At 41.3% G+C, this 23,586-nt stretch overlaps 1 protein-coding gene across 1 annotated transcript; it reads left to right on the top strand.

The window, feature by feature from the left end:
- The first annotated feature begins 5,953 nt into the window (after positions 1-5,953).
- ACTA2 (actin alpha 2, smooth muscle) lies at positions 5,954-23,345 on the top strand. The gene is made up of 9 exons (XM_012454732.2): positions 5,954-6,058; positions 9,828-9,979; positions 11,371-11,499; positions 14,435-14,545; positions 16,444-16,528; positions 16,919-17,080; positions 18,599-18,790; positions 20,354-20,535; positions 23,053-23,345. The coding sequence occupies exons 2-9, from the start codon at positions 9,851-9,853 to the stop codon at positions 23,194-23,196; spliced, it is 1,134 nt and encodes a 377-aa protein (XP_012310155.1). The 5' UTR covers positions 5,954-6,058; positions 9,828-9,850; the 3' UTR covers positions 23,197-23,345.
- Positions 23,346-23,586: the final 241 nt, after the last annotated feature.

Genomic DNA, 23,586 nt, shown 5'->3' on the forward strand with positions numbered 1-23,586 from the left:
TATGAGTAATGTACAGGACAGGCTTCTCTAATTATTGGTGATGATTCAAATAACCAGCTCATCCTGCATTTCCTCGGACTTTTTAAAGCGCTGAAAGACCCATATCCTCTCTTCCCCTCAGTACTGAGGAAACTCCTCAGGTACAAAAGGAACCTTGGTCATCCTATATATCCAAGGTCTTTTATGAAGAAGAGCTTAATTAGTAGGAAGCCAGGGCAGTTGCGTCTAGTCGGCTTGGGAGAGAAAGAGCTGATACTGGGTTCACTTGAGCTAGCTGGTGCCAGTATTGTCCTGTGTGCCCAGAATTTCATGAGGCAGGGACGTTGAATAGTGAGGTCATCTGCTTTTGCTTGATGATTTAACCTCATGTTCCCTACTACCTTGGTGGAGCCTGACATACAGGTCACTATCCACACCTCTGCATGTGCTTGAACTCAATCTCTAGTGTCAGATGGGTCTGGGTTTGAATTTCTGCTCTGTCACTTACCAGCTCTGGGCCTTGCAAGATATTTGGCTTATTTGAGCCTCCATTTCCTCATCTGTAAATGGGAAAAGCAGTATTCCTTATGACTGCTGTGAAGATTAAATGAGTTTATGTATGTAGAGCAAATAGCTCATAGCATTGTCTGACAACTATTAATTGATTTATTTTTAGTTGCCCTCTCTTCAGAATGTCCTTGATCATTTGCTAAGCATTTTCTGTGCTTAATTTAGTTCAGTTCAAGAAACATTTACTCAATGTTCCAGGCTTCATGAATGCAAAGATTAAATCAATTTAGTTTGCCTTCAAACACATTATAGTCTAGCATGAAAGTTGGACATATTAGTATAAAGCAATATAGTGAGTGCTATGAAGTAGAGGTGGGTAGAAGTGGATAGAAGAAGTAGAAGAGGGCAGAGAGTGCTTCCTAGGAGAAGGGGACACTTAAACTGAGTTGAGGAGGATATATAGAGTATGCTAAGAGAGAAAATGGCATTAGGAAAGGTGTTAGAGTAGTGAACGGGGGAAATATTGTTCCAAGCAGAGGAGCAGCGTGAGCACAGGTCCTCAGTTATGAGCTTGTCTGGATTTTTAATGGGAAAGCCCATTGTTCCATATCACTGGGCGATCTTGGCACATACTGGTTCTGAGTCGGGGTAGATAAGGCAGGAGAGACAGGAAAAATGTAAATGCAGTCAACAAAGGAGTAATAGGTATTATTCTTATTTTCCAGGAATTTAAAACATCTTTTAAAGCTCTCTGTTCTTCATGGTTAAATCTAATTTCTCAAGTTGTCTTTTGATGACAAAAAGAGTGTCAAAAGTTGTTGTGCCTCCCAAATCTAACAGGTGCTAATCTGCAATCTGACATGCATTTTGTTTTTTTCATAAATAAAAATAAAATACAATAAAGCTCTTGAAGGTGTTTGTGAATCTTATAAGTACACTACATCATCTAGACACTCTGAAAAGCATAAAGGAGTAATACAAGTTTATTCCACTTTCCTAGTTGGCCATTACAGGATCATGGGCATGCAGCTTTACAGTTTTCTGATCCCTTTCATAAGATAAGACTTGTTACCATGTCTTAAGTGTCTGGTATGACCTGAATATATCTCTCAAAATTCATGTGTTGGAAACTTAATCCCTAGTGCAACAGTGTTGGGAGATGAGGCCTAATGGAGGTGTTTAATTCATAAGGGCTCCACCTCCATGAATGGATTAATGCCACTATAAATTGGACTTGTGGAAGCAGGTTCACCCTTTCTTCCACCATGGGGTGGCACAGCAAGAAGGCCCTCACAATATGCTGGCACCTTGATCTTAGACTTCCCAGTTTCCCAAAATGTGAGAAATAAATCTTGTTTTTAAATAAACTATCCAGTCTCAGCTATTTGGTTATGGCAGCACAAACAGGCTAAGGTAGTGTTTATTATGTGTAGTAAGTATGTCGAATGTCAACACCATTGGTAGAAATCCTTTTTGGAAACCGAGAAACTGGTATAAATGCCTTGACATGCAATGGGAAACACATTGAGTAGTGAGATGGGGGTATATAACAGGTGGAATAATGAACGCTTCCTACAAGACGTTCACCTACTAATCCCCTAAACCTGCGGATATGTTAACTTACACACAAAAAGTTGACTTTGCAGATATGGTTAAATTAATAATCTTAACATGAAGAGATTATATTGAACTATCCTGGATTATCCATCAGGGCCCAATATATTCACGAAGGTACTTCTAAGAGGGAGACAGGAGGATTGGTGCCAGAAAGAGAGTCTGAAGATGCTATGCTGCTGGCTTTGAAGATGGAGGAAGCAGCCATAAACCAAGTGGACTCTAGAGACTAGAAAAGGCAAAGATATAGATTCCCACAAGAGCTTCCAGAAGGAAGGCCTTGATTTTAGCCCAGTGAAAACTTGTTTTGGACTTCTGACCTCAAGAACTGTAACAGAATAAATTTGTGTTGTTCGAAGCCAGTAAGTTTGTCATAATTTGTTAGAGCAGTGATAGGAAACCAACACAGGGTGTCACAGTCTTCTGGGTAAGAGCTTACCTCTGCATTTTTCTTGTCTGAAAAAGTGTCTGTCTCACCTCTAGAACTAACTTCCTCATCACAGAGCACCTGACAATAATAATAGCTAATAATTACATAGTGCTCACCGTGGGTCAGGCAGTGTTCTAGGTGCTTCTAACCTGTTAACTCCTCATATCTCTTCATATCATTGCCACCTTGTGATAAGGCATGATTATTAACCCTATTTTTCTTATAAGAAAGCTAAGGCACAGAGGGGACACAGTGATAGTAAATGATAGGTTTGGAATTTCAACTCTGAATCATAACCCCTGTGTATTGATCCAAAATGTTTTCCTTTACACAAAGTCAAGGTCTGAGGGTCAATTGTCACTGCATTCCTTCCTCATATTCTCATGTTGCATGGTTCCTCTCACATTGAATATACCATGTATCTTCTCTCTGAGCTCACATTTTGAAATAAATGAAAACATTATGAAAATAAATCCCTGAAATACCAGCCTTTATACCCTCATAGAAAGTGTCCAATCAAATTTCCCATAAATAATATTAATTATGCTCAAATGAGGAACAGAGCAGAACCTGGCAAATCCCTGCAGATGTGATGGGATGGCCATTGTGCTGGCATAGGCTCCATACCTCTGTCTTCGTGAGCTGTCTTAGGAGAACTCAGTTTGTGACTCTCCTGGAGAATCCCAAAGATGGGAAATGGAAAGGGAGCCTTGCTCTCATTGTGTCTTCTCAGAAAAATGAATTTTATGTGCTGAACAAAATAGCCAATGAGTGTGATCAGTCTAGAAGAAAAACAATTTCTACAGTCCAATCTTTCAGCAGCAGCAGAAAATCATTTTTCTTACCAGACGTCAATATTATGTGGATATTTGCCAGTATTTATATGGCCTAATCTAAATCTACAAAGTGCTAGGGATAAAGAAAAATCAAGAAATTGTTAGACAATTATTGAGGACCTCCTGCTTACTTAGCTCTGGGCTCCAAAGAGAGTTAAAATTGCCCCAGTGTTCAAGGAATTTACAATAAATTATAACTAAATAATCTTACCAAGATAGTACATGATGTTTGCAGAACAACATGTCTGGAGATGATTCTTGGATATGTGCTTTAGCTTGGAATTTATTTTATAGTGTCCCTGAACTGCAACCAAGTTACCAGACACTACTGTTTTTCTTTCTTTCCTTCTTATTTTTTTCTTGACACTACTGTTTTCATAACTGTTCATAACTCCTTGGATACATGACTGCTGGCCCCAGGAGATATCTGGCAGCTTGACTAGAGATACATTTGCACACACACTCATACCCATACAGTGCTGGTTTCTCTCACTGAGGAGACTTGAATGGGATGTGAAACTATAAATCTCAAACCCAGGCAATAAGATCATTTAGATCATTTAATCACTTGCTCAGAAATTTATTTTCAATTATAAGTCCTTTCTGGTTATTGTCATAGATTATTTGGAAAAAAACCTCGAAAGAAAAGCTAAACCTTAAGTCATCTTCTAGTATGTCTCTTTATTTCATCATAGTCTAATTATTATCAGAGCTTTGGGTATACACTACCATAATCAAGGAAGAAATGATGTAAGAATCATAAAGGTGAATGCAAAATCTCTTCTCTTTGGTGTTTAAATGAACAGTCCAGTCACTTCATAAAGCTCCCAAGGACTACACTGTCACTGCTTCAGTCAGAAGCAGGAGGAAGGGGGATCCTTCCTCTACTCAAATTGCCCTCCTACTCAAGAAAATGTAGAAAGTTTGCTTCACATGATTCCTGTGATGAAGGTTAATGGATTAACCCCAAGGGCCCAACTTTATATTGTACTGTGTAGATTTTATATTTGAACATTCAAACTGTGTTTTCTGGTTGGTAAAAGCTAGACAAATCCTGAGCAGTATAGAGAAATCCTGTTATTATTTAGTCTTAAAGCTATTTAAAATTTTCTAATAATCAGTAGTGCAGTTCTTCAAAGATATATATGTGTGTAAATGTGTGTGCACCATAAATCAAAAAGATCTGACATAGTAACATGAGTGAACAGCTGGTCATGCCTGTAAAGTAAAGCCACTCATTCTGGGATTTTTCTCACATGTCCTCAGTCCAGAAATGCTCATAGTGTCCACAAAAATATTTATTTTATGAGTTCATTGAGAACCTTGGCTTGGAGGATGGGAGTAGACAAATGTAAAATAATCGAAGCTATCCATTGATGCTTGAGATGAGGGCTTATATCTTTGAGAAATGACAGGGGCACCTGGTATCTTAGTCCATTTTCACACTGCTATAAAGACATACCCAAGGCTGGGTAATTTATAAGGAAAGAGGTTAATTTAGTCACAGTTCTGCATGGCTGGGGAGGCCTCAAGAAATTTACAATCACGGCAGAAGGGGAAGAGGCGTGTCTTCCATGGTGGCCGGCGAGAGAGAGCAAGCAAGAGCAGGGAAAACTGCTTTGTAAAACCACTAGATCTCGTGAGAATTCACTCGCTATCATGAGAACAGCATGGAAGAAAACATCCCCATGATCCAGTCACCTCCCGCCTGGCCTTTCTCTTGACACATGGGGATTATGGAGATTACAATTTGAGATGAGATTTGGGTGGGGACGTAGAACCAAACCATGTCACCTGATTTCTCTACTTCTTGTAAAGAAGGTTAGTGGGGAAACAGGAGGGCTAGAGAGGCTTCCTTTGAACAATCTCCTTTCTTTTCCAAAGTGCGTCTGTGACAGGCTGCTAGGTAGTCTCTCTAGTCAAAGGATGGTCCCTACTTATGCTGCTAAATTGCTCAATGACAAATTAGTAGACAAAGCTAATGCACCAAAAAAAAAAAAAAATGAATGTAGTTACAGTAATGCTAACATCCAAATTCCTCTTTGTAAAACGTAGGCCTGTCAATGACTCTATACTTCAATTCCTGTTTCCACTCACATTCCTCAAGAACTTGATTTATGCAGTATGACTACCATAAAATCATCATTCCCTCTATGTATTTATAGATGACCGAAGTAATATCTTTCTTCCTTGCATGCTACCATGGTAGAAGAGTTTTTAAAAGTCTGTGCTAGGCAGAGGCAACCTCTTTCTCCCCCTTTCTGTTCTCAGTTTGTTAGGAAATGGCCTGAAATGCCAGCATGACGGCAAGCTGGCATCCTCTGTGGAATGTGCAAACCATGCCTGCATCTGCCCATTACCCTAGCTCAGTATCTCTGGGCATTTCTGCAGTTGTTCTGAAGGCTTGGCGTGTTTATCTCCCACAGGCAGCTGAGCTGCCTCCCATTTCATGAGCAGAGCAGTGGAATGCAGTGGAAGAGACCCAGGCCTCCGGCCACCCAGATTAGAGAGTTTTGTGCTGAGGTCCCTATATGGTTGTGTTAGACTGAACGACAGGCTAAAGTCTGTCTTTGTTCCTTGTTTGGGAAGCAAGTGGGAGGAGAGCAGGCCAAGGGGCTATATAATCCTTCAGCATTCAGCTTCCCTGAACACCACCCAGCGCGGAGAAGCCCAGCCAAGCACTGTCAGGGTAAGTGGCACCAGCCCAGGGATGTGACTTATTGATTACAGTGGCTCTTTTAATTACCTAGTATAATAAGACCTCATCTGCAGGGATTTGGCTGGGTTCATGCACTGATATTTCTGAATGAAGATTGTACTACTAAAATGATTATAGCTTTTGGCTTTAATGATCTAACATTAAAGACAAAGCTAATATGTAGTTTGGTTTGATGGAGGGGGTACAGAAGAATACAGAAATTTTATTAATGCATGTCACCTGTAAAATGTTCATACTAAACCAACAGCCCAGATCTTGCAGCACAATACAGGTATGCAGGCTAGCTGTGTGCAGTAAGTTATACATTCATTTATATTTAGGCACTGGAAACTCTGAGATTTGTTTTTGGTTTTGATTTGGTGTAGGAATCTGTTTCACTGGGCTGTATTTTTGGTGCAGCTAAGATGTTTGGAAGTGGATTTTAGAAGTGGACAGAGAAAAGTTGCCTAGTCTTTGTGCCTGAATTTGTGTATTCACTTCTGGGTTTCCCTGGCTTTAACTGGTAGTTTCTTTTGTTGGAAATGTACATCTCTTTTTTGTTGGAAATGTGTATGTGTGACCTTACATATTCAGATCTGCATCACTGGTCATTTGCAGCAGAGCACAGCAGGTGACCAATTGAATTTTTCTCTGCAAAGAAAGAGGAAGGGAACAGAACTTGCATCTGACAGCTGTGTGTACCTCCCGGCACAATATCTGGTTTGGATTTCTCTCAGCTTAACGCTTCCCTCAGTCTGGTGAGGCAAGTGTGACTGTGGAGCCAGCTCTGCCACTCCAGGCTGAACTTCACTGTAAATCAAGGCTTGGCAGCTTCAGTCCAGACTGGAGTTTTCATGCTGAGGTTTTCCTAGCATTTTGTGATTCATGACTAAATATGGTTTGCATTTCAAGACCAGTGAACTGGGAACTGTAATGTTCTTTCCCCTCCCACCAACGACTCATTTTTGGCACAAGATGCACTCTAGTCAGTTGGAGCAAACCCCCTGACCCGGGTGCAGTTCCAAAAGCAGACACAGCGTGTTTTACCTAATTAGGAAATGCTTTGCTCCAAATCGAGCTGCTCATTCAGGTTAGAGAAGAGCTGTAAACCACTGAGCTGACTCTTTCCAGGGACACAGTGACTTCTTCAGTAACAGTGCTCCTTTTGGAGATTATAACATTCTTCCTGGATTTTCTTTTCTTTTTTATTTGCCAAGTAAAAAAAAAAATTGCTGAACTTTGAGATTTATTTTTCTGCATTCTTGCTGATGCTGAGGATCAGCCTACTTTTTCTGAATATAGTAGTCAACCCTTCCTCCCAAGCCATCACTGCCCTACAAAATGGTTATTAAAAAATATCCCTGCATTCATTATAATCATACCTTCCCATTTTCAGAGACCATCCTTATTTGAAATGTTTTATCCTGTTTTCAGCCCTTACTTTTGGTTTAGAAAGTGCACTTAGCACATCCATAGAGTGCTTGCTTATCCCCTGGGGCTGGCTGCTTCTGACAGATAACCCAGGCTCTTAGGCTTCTTCCCTTTGTCTCCTTTATAGTTCTCCTGACCTCTCTTCTAAAGCTTCTTAATCTGCTATAAGGGAAGCCAAATCACACAAATGCCAAACATAATTCAGCATCTGGAAAGGGAAAAGAAGGGTGGGAAAGGAAAGGGCAAGCCATTTGTAAGTCCCATTTCCATTCTTGCAAGTGGAATCCACACGTTGAGTATTTTTGTTCTAAGCCTGGAGCAGTATGGAAAGAAAGCAAAGGTTAGAAACAAAAAGATCTGGATAATGAAAATAATTACACAGTTATAGTCATAATAATGATGATAAAATTAGAATTTATTAAGAACTTATAGCATCTCTGTGGCTATAAATTAAACACTTTAAAAAATGCAGTCTCCATAAGACCTCCTTGAGGTATGTCCTGAGACCATTACTGTTTTATAGTAAGGAAATTGTGGTTTAGAGATGTTAAATAAGTAAAATCACAGTTTCTAAGTGTTGGAGCCTGGACTCAAATCCAGGCAATCTTCTGACTTCAGAGCCTGAACTCGTAATCACTGTGATCTGAAAGCATCAGTTCAAGGCTCTTGGACAAGTCACTTTACCTCCTTAAGCCTTGATTTCCTGTCAGTTGATAATGTGACATGCCTTGACTTTAAAATATATCTCAGTTCAGTTTTATGTTCTTTGCAAAGGGTTATTTTACATGAAGCACTGCTAAGGAGGTTCTAGGCCTCTGGCAAGACACAGCTTTGATTCTGTGGGAATGTTTTGGCAGAACTCCAACTCTGTGATAGCTATTTTATTTCACTACTTCTCAGAAGTTTCCTTAAAAGAACTGCCTTTTTTAAAATATGTATTTGGATGTGCAATCAGTTCACCCATTTAAAAGAAGATATTTTCTCCATTTGAAATCCTAATTCAGATCTCGATGCCAGGCAGAGAATTCTGGGTGTCCATCTCTTAATGGAACATTTCCACCTAATAATTGTGATTAGAAAAGTGGAAGAGATCTTGAACTGGAAGCCAAGGGGTAGCCAAAGGGTCCTGATATGTGTCTAGAGCTCAACCTCCAATGCCCTGTGTGCCCTTGAGCAATCACTTCTTTATTTTCATATTTGTGAAAATGAGAGAGCATTGGATAGAAAATGTCCTCTAATATGCCTTCCATTTCTCAAATTTGTAAGTTGATATTCTGCTCCAGCCTTTCTAATTTTATGAAAGCATCCAAGTATAAAGTGGGTTATTTAAAATTTTATTACCAAAGAAATACACATTCAGTTTAGGAAATTTAAAAAATATGACAGAACCAAGGGAAGATAATTAAACACACCTACAAAACCCACCACTTCAAAATAACCCCAGTTAACATCCTGGTAAATATGATTAATCTTTTTGCCATACATAAAAATATATTTTAACGGGATGTACAATGTTACTTTCTCTAACCTATTACTCTTATATAAGAACTACCTTTTGCTTATCCTTTTACTCAACCTTTTTAATGGCAGTAGTCTACCATATGATATATAATCCATCAGGCTCACCCTCACTTCTTGGACTTTTAGCTTAACAGTAACTTTTATAAACAGTGGATAATTGCGGCCCCTAAAATTTAAAGTACTTTCTCAGAAAATTTTGACTTATTTCAAAGCTTCTCCAAGGTAAAATGAAAGTCCTCATGATTCAAAAAAGATTTTTTCTTTGAACATTTCCATTAAACACTTTACCATTTTAACATTTCTAAATTTTCACATGCTGCCTCTCCCTCAAAAGTCTAGCTTTGATAAAAATTTCAAAAATGTACAGCTTATCTAGAAAAATGTGCATTTGGGTTGATACAGACAGGACAATCTTGATTCTTCTTTAACATAAGGTAGGCAACTTGTCTCTGCAAAGATCTGGTCTCAGAGTCTGGAATTCCCATCTGTGTGCTCTGCAGTTTGTTAATTCATTTACTGGCTTAGTCCACCTCTAAAGTGCTCATGAGAACACATGATATGCTGGCCACTACACTAAGGTTGTATAAACATGGAAGTCAGAGTTTTGGAAGTCAGAGTTTCACCTTACTGAAAGCTTACAGTCTAACTGAAGTACTTCCAGATACATGCTATATTAGATAAGGGTCAGCAGAGTGCACTAGGAGAACAGAGGAAGGGCCCCAAACCCAGCCTTGGAGCTGGGAGTTGTCAAGTAAGTGCCACAAATGCCCAGTTACAGCTGAGACTGCTTCCTCCCTGTTTTCTGTAGAATCCTGTGAAGCAGCTCCAGCTATGTGTGAAGAAGAGGACAGCACTGCCTTGGTGTGTGACAATGGCTCTGGGCTCTGTAAGGCCGGCTTTGCTGGGGATGATGCTCCCAGGGCTGTTTTCCCATCCATCGTGGGACGTCCCAGACATCAGGTAAGGAAGATTATGATTGGAACAGAACAGAGCTATAGATTAGGTTCCTCTCTGTCCATGTGTATCCACCGATTGTCTAACTCTTTCTGCCTAGAAGTTATGTAAACTTGTTAAAAATATACCTCTGATGATTAAGGTCCAGAGTAAATGCCAATTTCACATACAATGTAGACAGATTATCTAATGGGTGTCTATTGGATACAAAGTCTGCCTCTTTTTCATGTGTCCTTTTTGTGTAAATATAGTCATCATCATCATCATCAAAATCATCTAATCACCATCAGAAATGCTTTTACATTATCCTGATGTATACCAAAAACTATTCTTTGGAAAGAAACTAAAATTAAAGCCCAGGTCACTTAGCCATACAGAGCTTGATGTTAGATGAAAGCAAGCATTAATACCAAATGCAATTTTATATAATATTAGCTGTCAACAAAATATATTTGGGCAGGCACATGGTAATTTTACATATTATGTGTAAACAAAGTATTGGTGACAGTCATATGGTAAAACTCAGTAATTGCATGTCAGAGATTCTCCTCCACATCGGAAGTGTATTTTGTGCATTGAGGCTATCTGATGGATGTTTATGCCTCTCAGGTTGGGATATATTCACAAGAATAAATAATAGAAACCTCTCCCAATGAATGCAGTCTGTCTGAGTTTGTTGATCTTTATGCAGTGGAGATATTCTGCACAAGCCATTATTTTATGGATCCATAGTATCCATAGCTGTTTTGTAGTTCTAAAACAGCTACTCCAGTGTGATTTAAAATCTAGTAACAATAATTTTTTAAAAGCTTCATCTTAATGATTTTCTAATAATGCAGCTGACTAGTTTAAGCAAATGTCTTCACAGTTGATTGGTATGAATTTATCCATTAGAAATCAAGCCTCAAGTGGTTACTTGTAGATGCAGTGCTTTCACTTGTAATAGTTAGAAAATAATACTCATCTTCTTTTCGGTAGGTAATAACTTTAAAAGTATAGCTTAAAGGATTTATAAGATACAAAATGCCATTTAACGAATATGTGAAATTGTATTCATTCTTTCAACAAACAATATTCGAGTGCCAAATATGTGCTATGCAATTTGCTACAGTGATGAACAAGACAGACTTGATCTCTGCCCTATGAAAGCTCATCAAGGAACATAAGAGTTAAAAAATATAAAGTTGACTTTCCCCCTTGGAGGCAATTCAGGTCTTTTTCCAGTCAACCACAGAACGTTGCTTAAGAGCATAGTGACAATGAGACTCAATATGTTTATTGTTGCTAATAATCAGAAGAGGAACTTTCCATCTCAATGAGTTAACCTTTGTGGCTTGACTGTCATCAATTCACAAGTTTTGGGAGATGCCAACTCATAATGTGTTGAACCTTTTTAGGGAGTGATGGTGGGAATGGGACAAAAAGACAGCTACGTGGGTGATGAAGCACAGAGCAAAAGAGGAATCCTGACTCTGAAGTACCCGATAGAACACGGCATCATCACCAACTGGGACGACATGGAAAAGGTATGGGAGGTTTGCTGCAGCTTGGGCCCTCAGGATGCGTGCTACTCCCTGTGTTCTCTGATACAAACTCCCACACTTCTGCTGGGGGAAATAACTGGCTCACATTGCTCAACTGTACTTTTACTTGTTAATGTTCATTCTGGGTTATTACCCATTGGAAAAAATCCTGAAATGAATCTTTACAAAAAAAAAAAAAAAAACCAATTCCTTGCCAGGCATGGTTGCTTACAATCTGTAATCTCAACACTTTCGGGGGCCAAGGTGGGAGGATCACTTGGCCCAGGAGTTTGAGACCGGCCTGGGCAACATAGTAAGATCCTGTCTCTACAAAAAATAAACTAAATTAGCCAGGCACCTCAGTCCCAGCTACTTGGGAGGTTGAGGTGGGAGGATCACCTGAGCCTGAGAGATTGAGGGTGCAGTAGCTGAGATCCTACTCCGGACCTAGGTGGCAGAGGGAGACCCTATCTCAAAAAAAGAAGAAAAAAATCCTACAGGGCACAGTGGCTCACACCTGTAATCCCAACACTTTGGATCACTTGAGGCCAGGAGTTCGAGACCAGTCTGGGCAACATAGCAAAACCCTGTCTCTCAAAAAAAAAAAAAAAGTTTAATTAACAGTATGTGGTGGCATGCCACTGTAGTCCCAGCTACTCAGGAGGCTAAGGTGGTAAGACCATTTGAGCCCTGGAGTTTGAAGCTGCAGTGAGCTGATCATAAACTGCACTCCAGCTTGGGCAACTGAGTAAGACTCTGTCTCTAAAAAAAGAAAAACAATGCCTTTGCCTATTAGGGTTTATTAACTAATTAGAGGATGACAGTTCTATAGATTAGAAGAGTAGCCCTTTGCCACTGCAGGGAATTAATCATCTGTTGCTCATGTCAACTCAGTTACCCTCCTAGGACAAGCAGTGCATGAGCAGCAGCTCAGAGAATAACCTTCCTTTCATTCTCATCGGGGGCTGCATGGCTATCCCTTCCAGTGCAATACAGCTAAAGAGGAGTTGAAATGCTGAGAATAGCCTTAATCAGCCTATTCTTGAAAGGTTTTCATTAACTCACTCTAAACATCTAAATTGAAAGTGTTTTAGTTTTCACTATAGTAAACAGGACTGTAGCATTGCAGATTTGGTACATTTCTGAATGCCTCTCCACACATTGAAACACAATAGCCACTGTAAAAAGCTATACAATAAATATGTTAAAAATTATTTCTCTGTGTTGCATTAAATGAGGCCTTATTTCCCAGACACTTATAAAAGAGCTAATGAAAAGAAGAGCTAAATTCTAATATTTTGATGTTTGGTCATTAAACATTACAGATACCAGTAATCAGAGAAAAACAGAAAAAATAATGAGAAAGTGACATAAAAAATGTTAAATGCAGTAAGATATATCAGAATCACAACATCTGGCCTTTTATTTATCTATCAGCTCACTACTATACACACATACACACACACACAAAAGAAAAATACATAATATTACTAGAATTTATCAGTAGTAATGCTTCAACCTCTATCTTTCTATAAAATTACATTATCAGTAGATTTGCTTAATTGAGGATTCTAGATTTGGTAAGATTTCCCAGTTTGCACAGAGAAAAAAATATTAAAATCAGTAGGAAAATACTCTTAGAATTTCTCCATGGAGCTGACAGCGTCTTAGAATGTATCCTCCTAGGGAGAGACTACTGGAACAAAAAAAATTCCTTATTTCTAAAATTTAAATTCAAAGTACCTTCTGGTGGGGGTGAAGAGAAAGAGAGAGAGAGAAGGAGAAGGGGTGCTTGTTGTGACTGGCAGAATTTCTTAAGCATTCTGCTGCTTTCACTCCACCAAAGAAACAAAACTTTTAGAAGTTTCATTTCCTTTCTAGAAACTACAAATCCAAAACAAGAGAAACTGGAATAAGATAGTCTTTAAAGCTAATCTTGTTTCTGCTAATTTATAAGCTTTTACTAGCAGTTCTTATTTTGCTCTGTTTTAGTTTTGGATGAATCTCATATTCCTGGCTTTGGTGGAGAATTTTCATGCTTTTAAAGATTAAGTAATTTAGTCCTTTTTGCAATGGTTTGTTCTTTTCGGCATCCAGGAATTAAAGAGAGTGCCCAACCATAAAGCAAATGTAGTTATGTCCAAAGTACCTTCACATAGATACACTATACACAGGAATGGGCCTCTTAGAAACACCTAAGGCCAAATGTCTGACTGGGAGTGGGAGATCCAAAGTGTGCTGATGGAGGAAGCTTTTTTCATCTTGACTCTCATGGAGGCAAGAGGCAAGGAGCTCAGTTCTCTTCTCCATGTACATTGCAAAGGGCAACTTCTCTAGAAGCATTAAAAGTGGTAATTAGGTTTTCAAGTAAGCTTCATTTATTCATGTATGCATTCATCTTTTTATTTACAAAATTAAATCATTTTCCCATGAACATTAACTAAAATGGAAAGATAGAACAAAGAAAATAGAGTTGAATGATAATAACATTGATTCTTGGCCAGGCACTGGGCTAAACAATAACTCGAGGGTTACCTTATTTATTTGCACAAAGACCCAATGAGGTACACACTAAGTATTTTCATCTTCCTATTACCAATCATGAGACTGGAGCTGAGAAGGGTTAAAAACTTGCCTAAGCTCATACATCCACGAAATAGCCAGGTTGGACCAAGATTTGTGCCCATAACCACTGTACTATCCTGCCTCACAGATCTGGGTTAGGGATTCTGCTAACTTACCAGATGTGAATCCTTCAGAAAGGTACTCACACACTTTGAGCTTCAGTCTCTGCATCTATAAAACCATGGACACATGATGAATACTTGTAGCATTTCCTTTGGTCTTGTTTTCAGGTAGCTTCTGGTCCCTTTTTGGGAAATGCAGGGCCTCATGATAGCACATCATTGTGATTCTCCTCTGTCCCCCAACTCACTAGATCTGGCACCACTCTTTCTACAATGAGCTTCGTGTTGCTCCTGAAGAGCATCCAACTCTGCTCACAGAGGCACCCCTGAACCCCAAGGCCAACCGGGAGAAAATGACCCAGGTAAGTATCAACCCCAGCACTCAACACTTTGGGATTTGGGGAATGTTCTGTTAGAAAGAGGCTATGCAGGGCAGCAGAGAGAAGGCCAGAGCCAGGAGTCCACCAACAGACTAACAACCTTCAGTGAACTCAGGGATTCCAAAGAACAGGAACAGCTTGATGGTACTTGCAGCCTTCCTGCAGGGACCAGAACTTTGCCTCCAAAAGCAACAGGAAATTTAAAAGATTTCATTGAAAAGGGACTATGTTTAAGTTAAAATGTCTAAGGAGAAGTCACTTCAAAATGTAGCATTACATACAATAGGAATTTGGGTTCTGGAGTCAGGCATATCTAGGATATGTCATATTAGTTGTGTGACCTTAAAGAACACAGTTAATTTCCCAGAGCCTCAGTTTCCTTGTTTATAAGTTGGGAGTAATATTAATAGTATCATTTTTCAAAGGATTGATGTGAACATTAATGAGGTGAAATGACGGATGTGTCACATGGTGCCTAATAAACACCCAACAAATAATAATAATTAGTGTCATTATTGTTACTTGTCTGATGCTCAAGACCTTAGAAAAGAATCCCATCCAGTCCACCAGATAGAGTTTTCTAACTATTAAATAACAACATCTAATGTCAATTCTATATTTGCTATGGTCAAGTACTAGGCTCAGCATTTTACATTCATTGTCTCTTTAAGTTCTAGCAATGTGAAGCAGGAACTATGATTATATTGATTACATAAATGAAGAAATCAAGGCTCAGATACATTAAGTGATTCTTCCAGGGTCACACAGCTAGAACTGGTAGAGCCTGGGATTGATCCATGATCTTCCAGCATTGGAGAATCATAAATGTAAATAACTGCAAGGCCTTTCCCTCAGAGTAGCTCCTGGTGCTTGTACCAACACACTAGCACGTGTTCTCCACAGGGGAACATCTGTGTGCCTGGGAATCACTGCATGTAGCAAGAGATGTTGATTCTGATGAGTTATTCCTCCTGAGAATGGTGTGAAGGCAAAAAACAAAAAAAGGTTGGAAATTATGGCTTGCTAGCAAATGGTGTCAGACATTCTGGTTAATAGAGCAGGAAAGGTCTTACAGATGGAGAAATGAAGACCCCTGGACATCTCCTGATGCACAAACTTCTCACCAGTGACCTGGAGGGGCTTGAGTTCTAATCTTGTCCCTGGACTGCATGAACTGGGGCATTGACGTTCTGTGTGATCCTCTGTTACCAGTGGGCCGTTCCTGTCTTCCAGGATTCAAGGCCTCTCCCACTGCAGTCAGAATGGCCTCAGATTCTAGAGTCAGCACTGACCCACACTATATAAAAAAGTGGAACAGATTAAATGGAACCTGAGGCAAATCACAGAAATGGGGCTAATCCCGGTCAATCTGAGCTTCAGATTTAAAAGATCTTTGTTTATAGCAGAGAAATCAAAACCTGGATGTTATCTTCTCTTTTTCTTCTGGCCTTGACATAGTTAACAAACCCTAGGCTGTCTACACTGGAAAAGCTGGAGAGCCCATTTAGTCCAAACTCCTCCTCTGTGTACAGTTAAGAGACCTGGAATGAAGCCACTATTAGCCAACTGTTACTTTGGTGACTATTAGTCAAAGCCAGGATCAGAGCCAGAAGCTAGACGTTCCTTTCCCTTGGCCAAGCCTTGTGTGTACACTGCTTCTTCTGCTCCCCACCCTGCCGGGCCACTAATGTGATGGTTCCCCATTCATACCTTCATTTCTCCTCTTTACATGACCAGGGATATTCTGATCCTTCTTACTTTGGCCTCCTCTGCCCAGAACAGGTCAGGCCCCTCTGCATCCATCAACCAGGTGTGCTCTCCTGACCATTCTTTGTCACATGGGCACCTTTACTTACTCAGCTCTTTGGATTGCTTTGCAGATTATGTTTGAGACTTTCAATGTCCCAGCCATGTATGTGGCTATCCAGGCCGTGCTGTCCCTCTACGCCTCTGGACGCACAACCGGTAGGTGGCTGGGAGGCACGGGAAGCTTGTGGGAGTGCACCTCCAGAGATGGGATTGCAGGGTCATAAACACGTGAGGGTGATGACTGGGGCTGAGTTAGAATTGACGGGGCTGAACCCAGCCCTAAAAGATCTTCTTGTGTTAAAAATAAGCCCTTAACCTCTTATTTCTAGCTGAACGTTTTCTACTGTTTTCCTCTTCCTGTTCTTCCCTTTTATTCATCTTCCCCAGCCCTGTCCCACCTTGCCTCTCCCATCACGTGCCCTCTTTTCTCTTTTCAAATAAGAGGCTCAGAAATTCCCCCTCCCCGAAGGCTTCCCTCTACTTGACCAGCAAGTAACCACATGCCAGCTGCTGTAGTGACTCCTATCATACCCAATTGCCTCCCAGGCATCGTGCTGGACTCTGGAGATGGTGTCACCCACAATGTCCCCATCTATGAGGGCTATGCCTTGCCCCATGCCATCATGCGTCTGGATCTGGCTGGCCGAGATCTCACTGACTACCTCATGAAGATCCTGACTGAGCGTGGCTATTCCTTCGTTACTACCGGTGAGGCCTGTGGGAGACACAGGGGAGAGGGGAGCAGTGTGTTGCTCAGGAACTTCCAGGACCATCCTCACTAAGCAAGGAGATGATGGGATGAAGATTTGCAAATGGCAAGGCCTGGCTCTAATGCACACAGCAAAGCATATCTTTCTTTGCTATGTGAAATTGCAAAATGATTACACTATTTCCTTGAGGAGAACAGTTACAGACACCTAGTGTTATGCATTAGTCAGTGTTGTATACTTGACCTTTTTTTAATCCCCTCCATTAACAAATAGAAGAAGATTGTGCAGAGACTGAAGATGGCATGGTATGGTGATTGGCAGGAGACATAGTGACATGACCTGAGTCCCAACTCTGCTACTCAGTAGCTCTGTGAGCATGGACAAGTTAACCCACCATAGTCTCTTTATTTGTAAAATGGGGATAATAATAGATCCTATATCACATGATTGTTATGAATATTAAATGAGAGAATGCATGTGGAATACTTGGCACAGAGTAAGCATTCAATAATTGTTAGCTATTAACAGTGATACATATTAATAGCTAACACAGTGACACATGTATTCGGATTCTAAGACGGTACACCCAGTCCTCCCTCACTAGAGGAAAGTGTCAGGCATTGCCAGAAACACAGTATGTCTTCAGTGTTGGTGGCTTCAGCTACCTGCCCTCCCCTCAGCAATTTGGTATTGTCCAAATGTTTAGGTTTCTGAACATGCCTGAGGTTTATTTTATGCTCCAAATTTGAGGCTTACTTTAATCTCCAAGCTTGAGCCCTGCCAATGTTAAAGTCCCCACTTGCAATATGAAGTTGAATAATTGCATTTCTCCTGTGCTCCCTACAAAGAATCCCAAGATACCTCTAAAAGGTTCCCAGAGCCTCAGATATAACTAAGAGCCTAGAACTTCTGAGAGCAGAAGTCTGAAAGGTCTCTGCCTGCCTACTTCCTCCATAGCTCTTTCAGTATGCACCACTAAAACCTTTTGGATTAGCCTGGTCCTGAGCCAGCACTACCTTTTACTGGAAGGTGAGAAATGTGCCAGAGGTTGGAGCTGCTATCTACTGCCCCAGGCAACACGATCTCAGGCTTTCTGAAAATTGTGAGGCCCCTGAGGAGCTGATTCAGCATAAGACTTCCTGGTTAACTGAAAATAAACTATCTGTTATAAAATAACATATATAAAGAGGGTAGTTATCCTGCAAACAAAAAAAAAAGTACAAGAGGATTCCCTACTGTGTGCCTTTCTCTAGCTAGCTCATTTTATTCTTGTTATGCATTCCCCAGACAATGCATACTGAGGGCCTACTATGTGTGAGACACTGTGCTAGGAACAGAGGTGGTTCCCTGGTGGCCCTACTACGTCATTATCATCATGGATTTTGGATTGCAGAATACTGAACTGACAAATGTTTTGAAGGCCCAAGTCTTGAGGGTGAGACTGAAGTAGGGCAGATGGATCTTTCCATCTGTGCAGACCCTAATGTTTGCCATAATATCTGTATCTGATTGACAGCTGAACGTGAGATTGTTCGGGACATCAAGGAGAAACTGTGTTACGTAGCTCTGGACTTTGAAAATGAGATGGCCACTGCCGCATCCTCCTCCTCCCTTGAGAAGAGTTATGAGCTGCCTGATGGGCAAGTGATCACCATCGGAAATGAACGCTTCCGCTGCCCAGAGACCCTGTTCCAGCCATCCTTCATCGGTAGGCAACAAATGTTCTTTTCCTGGGAAGGGGAATCACTGTCTTCTCCCGTATCAAGCCAGCCTCCAGCACATGGAGACAAGTGACAGTTTCCCCAAGACCAAAAGCATTTCTAAACCAGAGAAAGGGAAAGTGCCGCATTTTCAAGGTGAGAAGACATACTGAGGTCAGGAAAGTTTTATTTCTAAGAAAACACTTTCTATGTCACAGTTAAGCCCAACACATTCTTGGTGTATGATGAAAGAATTAAATAATGCTTGTGCTTTGGAGACAGTGGAAAGAGTAGGGAGGATGTGCTGATGATGAGAATTTGGGAATGCTAGCAGGAGAGAAAAACAGAAGAGCACCCAAAGTGAGTCTGCTCCTACATTCACATTGTTGGAGAGACAGGTTCACATAGTTGTTTATAGAGGCAGACTCTGAGAGGGGTGAGCCTGGGTTTCAGTCTTAGTTGTCTTGATCTTGGGACAGTCACTTAACCACCCCAACTGGTCTCCTCATGTATAAAGTGGAGACTGTAATATTACTTATGTCCTAGGTTGGCTGTGAGAATTACATGAGATAGATACAGAGCACTTAGCCCACTGCCTGGCAAAAGCAAGCATTCGATAATGATCAGATATCAATAATTAATAATCAGGTAGTGCTATTGTTAACGGTATCATTATGTCACAGCACTGCAAAAGATGAAGGGCCACCTAGAGGTTTTTTTCAAAACACCTGCATCAGGAATTAACAAAAATCCAGACCCCCCGCCAAAAAAAATATGTTAACAAGATTGGAAGAAATGAGCCTTTGCCTAAATAGGATAAAACATTTTCCTGATAATCCAGCCCCATTAGCTTTGAGGGTTGGGGCAGATGTAAGGTAGCTGTCAAACAGAGACCTGGGAGAGCTCTGAAAAGTGGCTGCAACACTGTCTCAGCGTGGAAGCTTTGCAGGGAATCAGAAGGCTTCACTCCTTATTTAAACCACACGGAGTAATTAGTGAGTCTATTAAAAAGTCAGTGAGGCCAGGCACGGTGGCTCACACCTGTGATCCCAGCACTTTGGGAGGCCAAGGCAGGTGGATCAGCTGAGGTTGGGAGTTCAAGACCAGCCTGGCCAACATGGAGAAACCCCATCTCTACTAAAGATACAAAAATTAGCTGGGCGTGGTGGCATGTGCCTGTAATCCAAGCTACCCAGGAGGCTGAGGCAGGAGAAATTCTGGAACCCCGGGGGCAGAGGCTGCAGTGAGCTGAGATTGCACCACTGCACTCCACCTGGGCAACAGAGCAAGACACTGTCTCAAAAAAAAAAAAAAAAAACCTCAGTGATACCTGATACCCTGTTGTAGCCTGCACCTCAGGATGCTATAGCAGGGCTCCCTCATTAGAAGAGAGTCAGGAAGACACAGAGCATAACAAGGCCCTTTGGTCTCTCAGACAGGTGGCTCCTAGATTACTATGTCTTCCCAGCCTCAGTCCACTGCAAGACTATCCAGATGCTCAAGTCTGGCCTTCCATGCCTAGCCTAGGTTCTACCCTCCACCTAAGGACCATGGCCTGTGTCTCTTTCCAGGGATGGAGTCTGCAGGCATCCATGAAACCACCTACAACAGCATCATGAAGTGTGATATTGATATCAGGAAGGACCTCTACGCTAACAATGTCCTATCAGGAGGCACCACTATGTACCCTGGCATTGCCGACCGAATGCAGAAGGAGATCACAGCCCTAGCGCCCAGCACCATGAAGATCAAGGTACCGTGACAGACCCGGTGGCAATGCCACCAGCAGGGTCAGCCCTATAACCACAGACAAGAACTCTTCAGAGCCTGTATTTTGGTGAGATGCAATTGTGGCTTTTAGGGGTAGGTCGTAGACACAAATCCCATATTTTACAGGCTGTAAGTCAATCCAGTTCATAAGATAAATTGAGTGACTTTATACAAAATTTGATCTATATTTATCCTTGTCTATCAGCTACTTTCAGCAGCTGCAAAAAAAAAATGGAGATAATTTTTTGTAGGCAAACTTACCTTACCTGTGGCTGGTGACTTCACAAAGGCTATTATCACTCTCTGAAGCCAGAAGGCCACACTTGGGGCCCTCTGACCCATATCACAGGAAGCAGACGGAGGGGCAATTCTACTGTAGTTCACACGTGTGGATATTTAAACAAATTATCTCCTCTTTGCATTCCCTTCTATTTTTTAGAAGGGGTATGCAGCTAACATTAGAGAGTGTGCTGACTAAAACATGCACTTTCTCTCTTCATGATAGGCTCTGGGTAGTCCTGCCCTAAAAGACTTCAGGGTGAGAGAAGAGAGACTGTTTTCCAACAGAGTTTGTGTTTCTCAGATGCTGTTCTGATCAGCTCTTACCCCCTCTGACTCTCACACCAGAGGGAGGCGAATGAAGCCAGCAGGTGGGCTCACTACAGTTAATCTGGTTGAGGGTTGATTTCAGAGAGAGGCTATTGCGAGAGTTGGGCAGTTCCTAGTTCTCCAAATGTGGCTTCTTAAATAGAAATGAATGTGAACCTTTGGGCCCTGAGGTAGTAAGATTGTATAGAGAACAAGGAAAAACCGGGACAAAGGGAAGACTATAACATTAGGCAAAAATGAAACTGGAAGAGGGACCTATGGGAACGCCCACGTAATTTATAATAGGCTGTTCTTGCATTGCTATAAGGAAATACCTAAGACTTGAGTAATTTACAAAGAAAAGAGAGTTAATTGGCTCACAGTTCTGCAGGCTGTACAGGAAGCAGAGCTCTAGCATCAGCTTCTGGGGTGGCCTCAGTCTCAGAAAACTTAGAATCACGGTGGAAGGCGAAGCAAGAGCAGGCACCTCACATGGCAAATGCAGGAACAACAGAGACAGCAGGCCTGGGGAGAAGGTGCCACACAGCTTGAAATGACTAGATCTCGTGTGAACTCAGAAGGAGCGTTCGCTTATCACCAAGGAGAGGGCGCTAAGCCATTCATGAGAGATCCACCCCCGCGATCCAAACACCTCCCACCAAGCCCCACCTCCAACACTGAGAATTACATCTCAACATGAGATTTGGAGGAGACATCCAAACTATATTAAATTCTTTACAACTTTTTCGAAAATCTAGAATTATCCCAGAATAAAAAGGTTGTTTTTAAACCAAACCAAAACAAAACAAAAAACACCTGGGAGAACCCAGGTTTGAATATTAGATCTGACACTGATGTAACCAATGTTACCTGGGCCAGTTATTTAAACTGTCTCAGCCTCTGTTTCTTCATATGTAATATGGTAGTAATTTAAGACTTATTCTTCAAGATGTTTATGAGAATTAAATGAGATAATACATGTAAAATGCTTAGCATAGTGTTTGGCATATAGTTAAGTGCTCAGTAAATATCAGTACTTTGTCTTAAGAAGTAAATGCTCAAGCAGAGCTCTGAAGATAAAGATTAAACTGGTTCACCACAGTTTTCACTGTTCTCTGTGCCTAAACCATTCATTCATTTAAGAAACATGAGCATGCCTTGCACGTTAGGCCTGTGTACTCAGAAAGGCCAACCAGTGCAGCTTAAGAGGCACCTATTGCAAGGGAATGCCCCCAACAGGGGACCCTGAGTCCCCCAGTGCTAAACAGCATCTGGGTGAAATTTCAGAGAGTAGTAGTTCATTTTTGACCACGTGGAAAAATATTTGTATAGTTAAGTCCTAACACAATTAAAACTTCTGTGTCCCAGATACTTGTGAGGCGGAGGCAGGAGAATCACTTGAACCCAGGAGGCAGAGGTTGCAGTGAGCTGAGATTGCACTACTGCACTCCAGCCTGGCGACAGAGCGAGACTCTGTCTCAAAAAAAAAAAAAACACAAAACAAAACAAAAACTTCTTTTTTGAATAGGCTAGGGTTTATTTCTACAGAAAGTGTGTGGTGTTGAACTCTGAGTCAGAGTTCATGGAAATCAGAGGCATTGCCAGGGCTCTTATATGGGGGCCATGGCTGGATTTGGGGCCAACTCTCAGTTTGCTCAATAATGTGGTCGAGGAGTTACAGATGAGAAAAACGAAAGTGCTTACTGAAGAATTTCTAAATCCCTAGCTCCCTCTGGCGGTCCTGCCAAGAACATGACACAATTAGGACACAATTGCCATCTAACAGACAAGCCCGTGTCCTTGCTGAACAAGAAACTACTACCATGGTAGAACACCCAGGATCTGTCCTACTGCACTAACAACTGCACTAATGATGACACTAATGACCCTTCTTTTCCATCTTGACTGACAGATAATTGCCCCTCCGGAGCGCAAATACTCTGTCTGGATCGGTGGCTCCATCCTGGCCTCTCTGTCAACCTTCCAGCAGATGTGGATCAGCAAACAGGAATACGATGAAGCTGGGCCTTCCATTGTCCACCGCAAATGCTTCTAAAACACTTCCCTGCTCCTCTCTGTCTCTAGCACACAACTGTGAATGTTCTGTGGAATCATGCCTTCAGTTCTTTTCCAAATCATTCCTAGCCAATGCTCTGACTCGTTACCTATGTGTTTTTTAATAAATCTGAAATATGCTACTGGTAACTTCCAGTGTTGGCCTCCGGTCAATACCAGACTGAGAGCAATTGTTAGCTTGGCCTCACTCGTTACAGGATGGCTTCCTCTAGTGGTCCAGCTGAGCACATGACAATTGGGATGGATATGTCTCTCAGGCAAAGGGTAGAATCACATCGTTACCTAAGGTGGGGAGCTGCACTTGGGTTCTGTAAAGAGGAAAAATTTGAGAATACGTGGGATATTTAAAAAATAACATGGATTAAAGTGT

This window comes from Aotus nancymaae, unplaced genomic scaffold (assembly GCF_030222135.1).
Source record: "Aotus nancymaae isolate 86718 unplaced genomic scaffold, 86718_ANA_hifiasm-v0.15.2.pri h1tg000010l, whole genome shotgun sequence".
NCBI lineage: Eukaryota > Metazoa > Chordata > Mammalia > Primates > Aotidae > Aotus > Aotus nancymaae.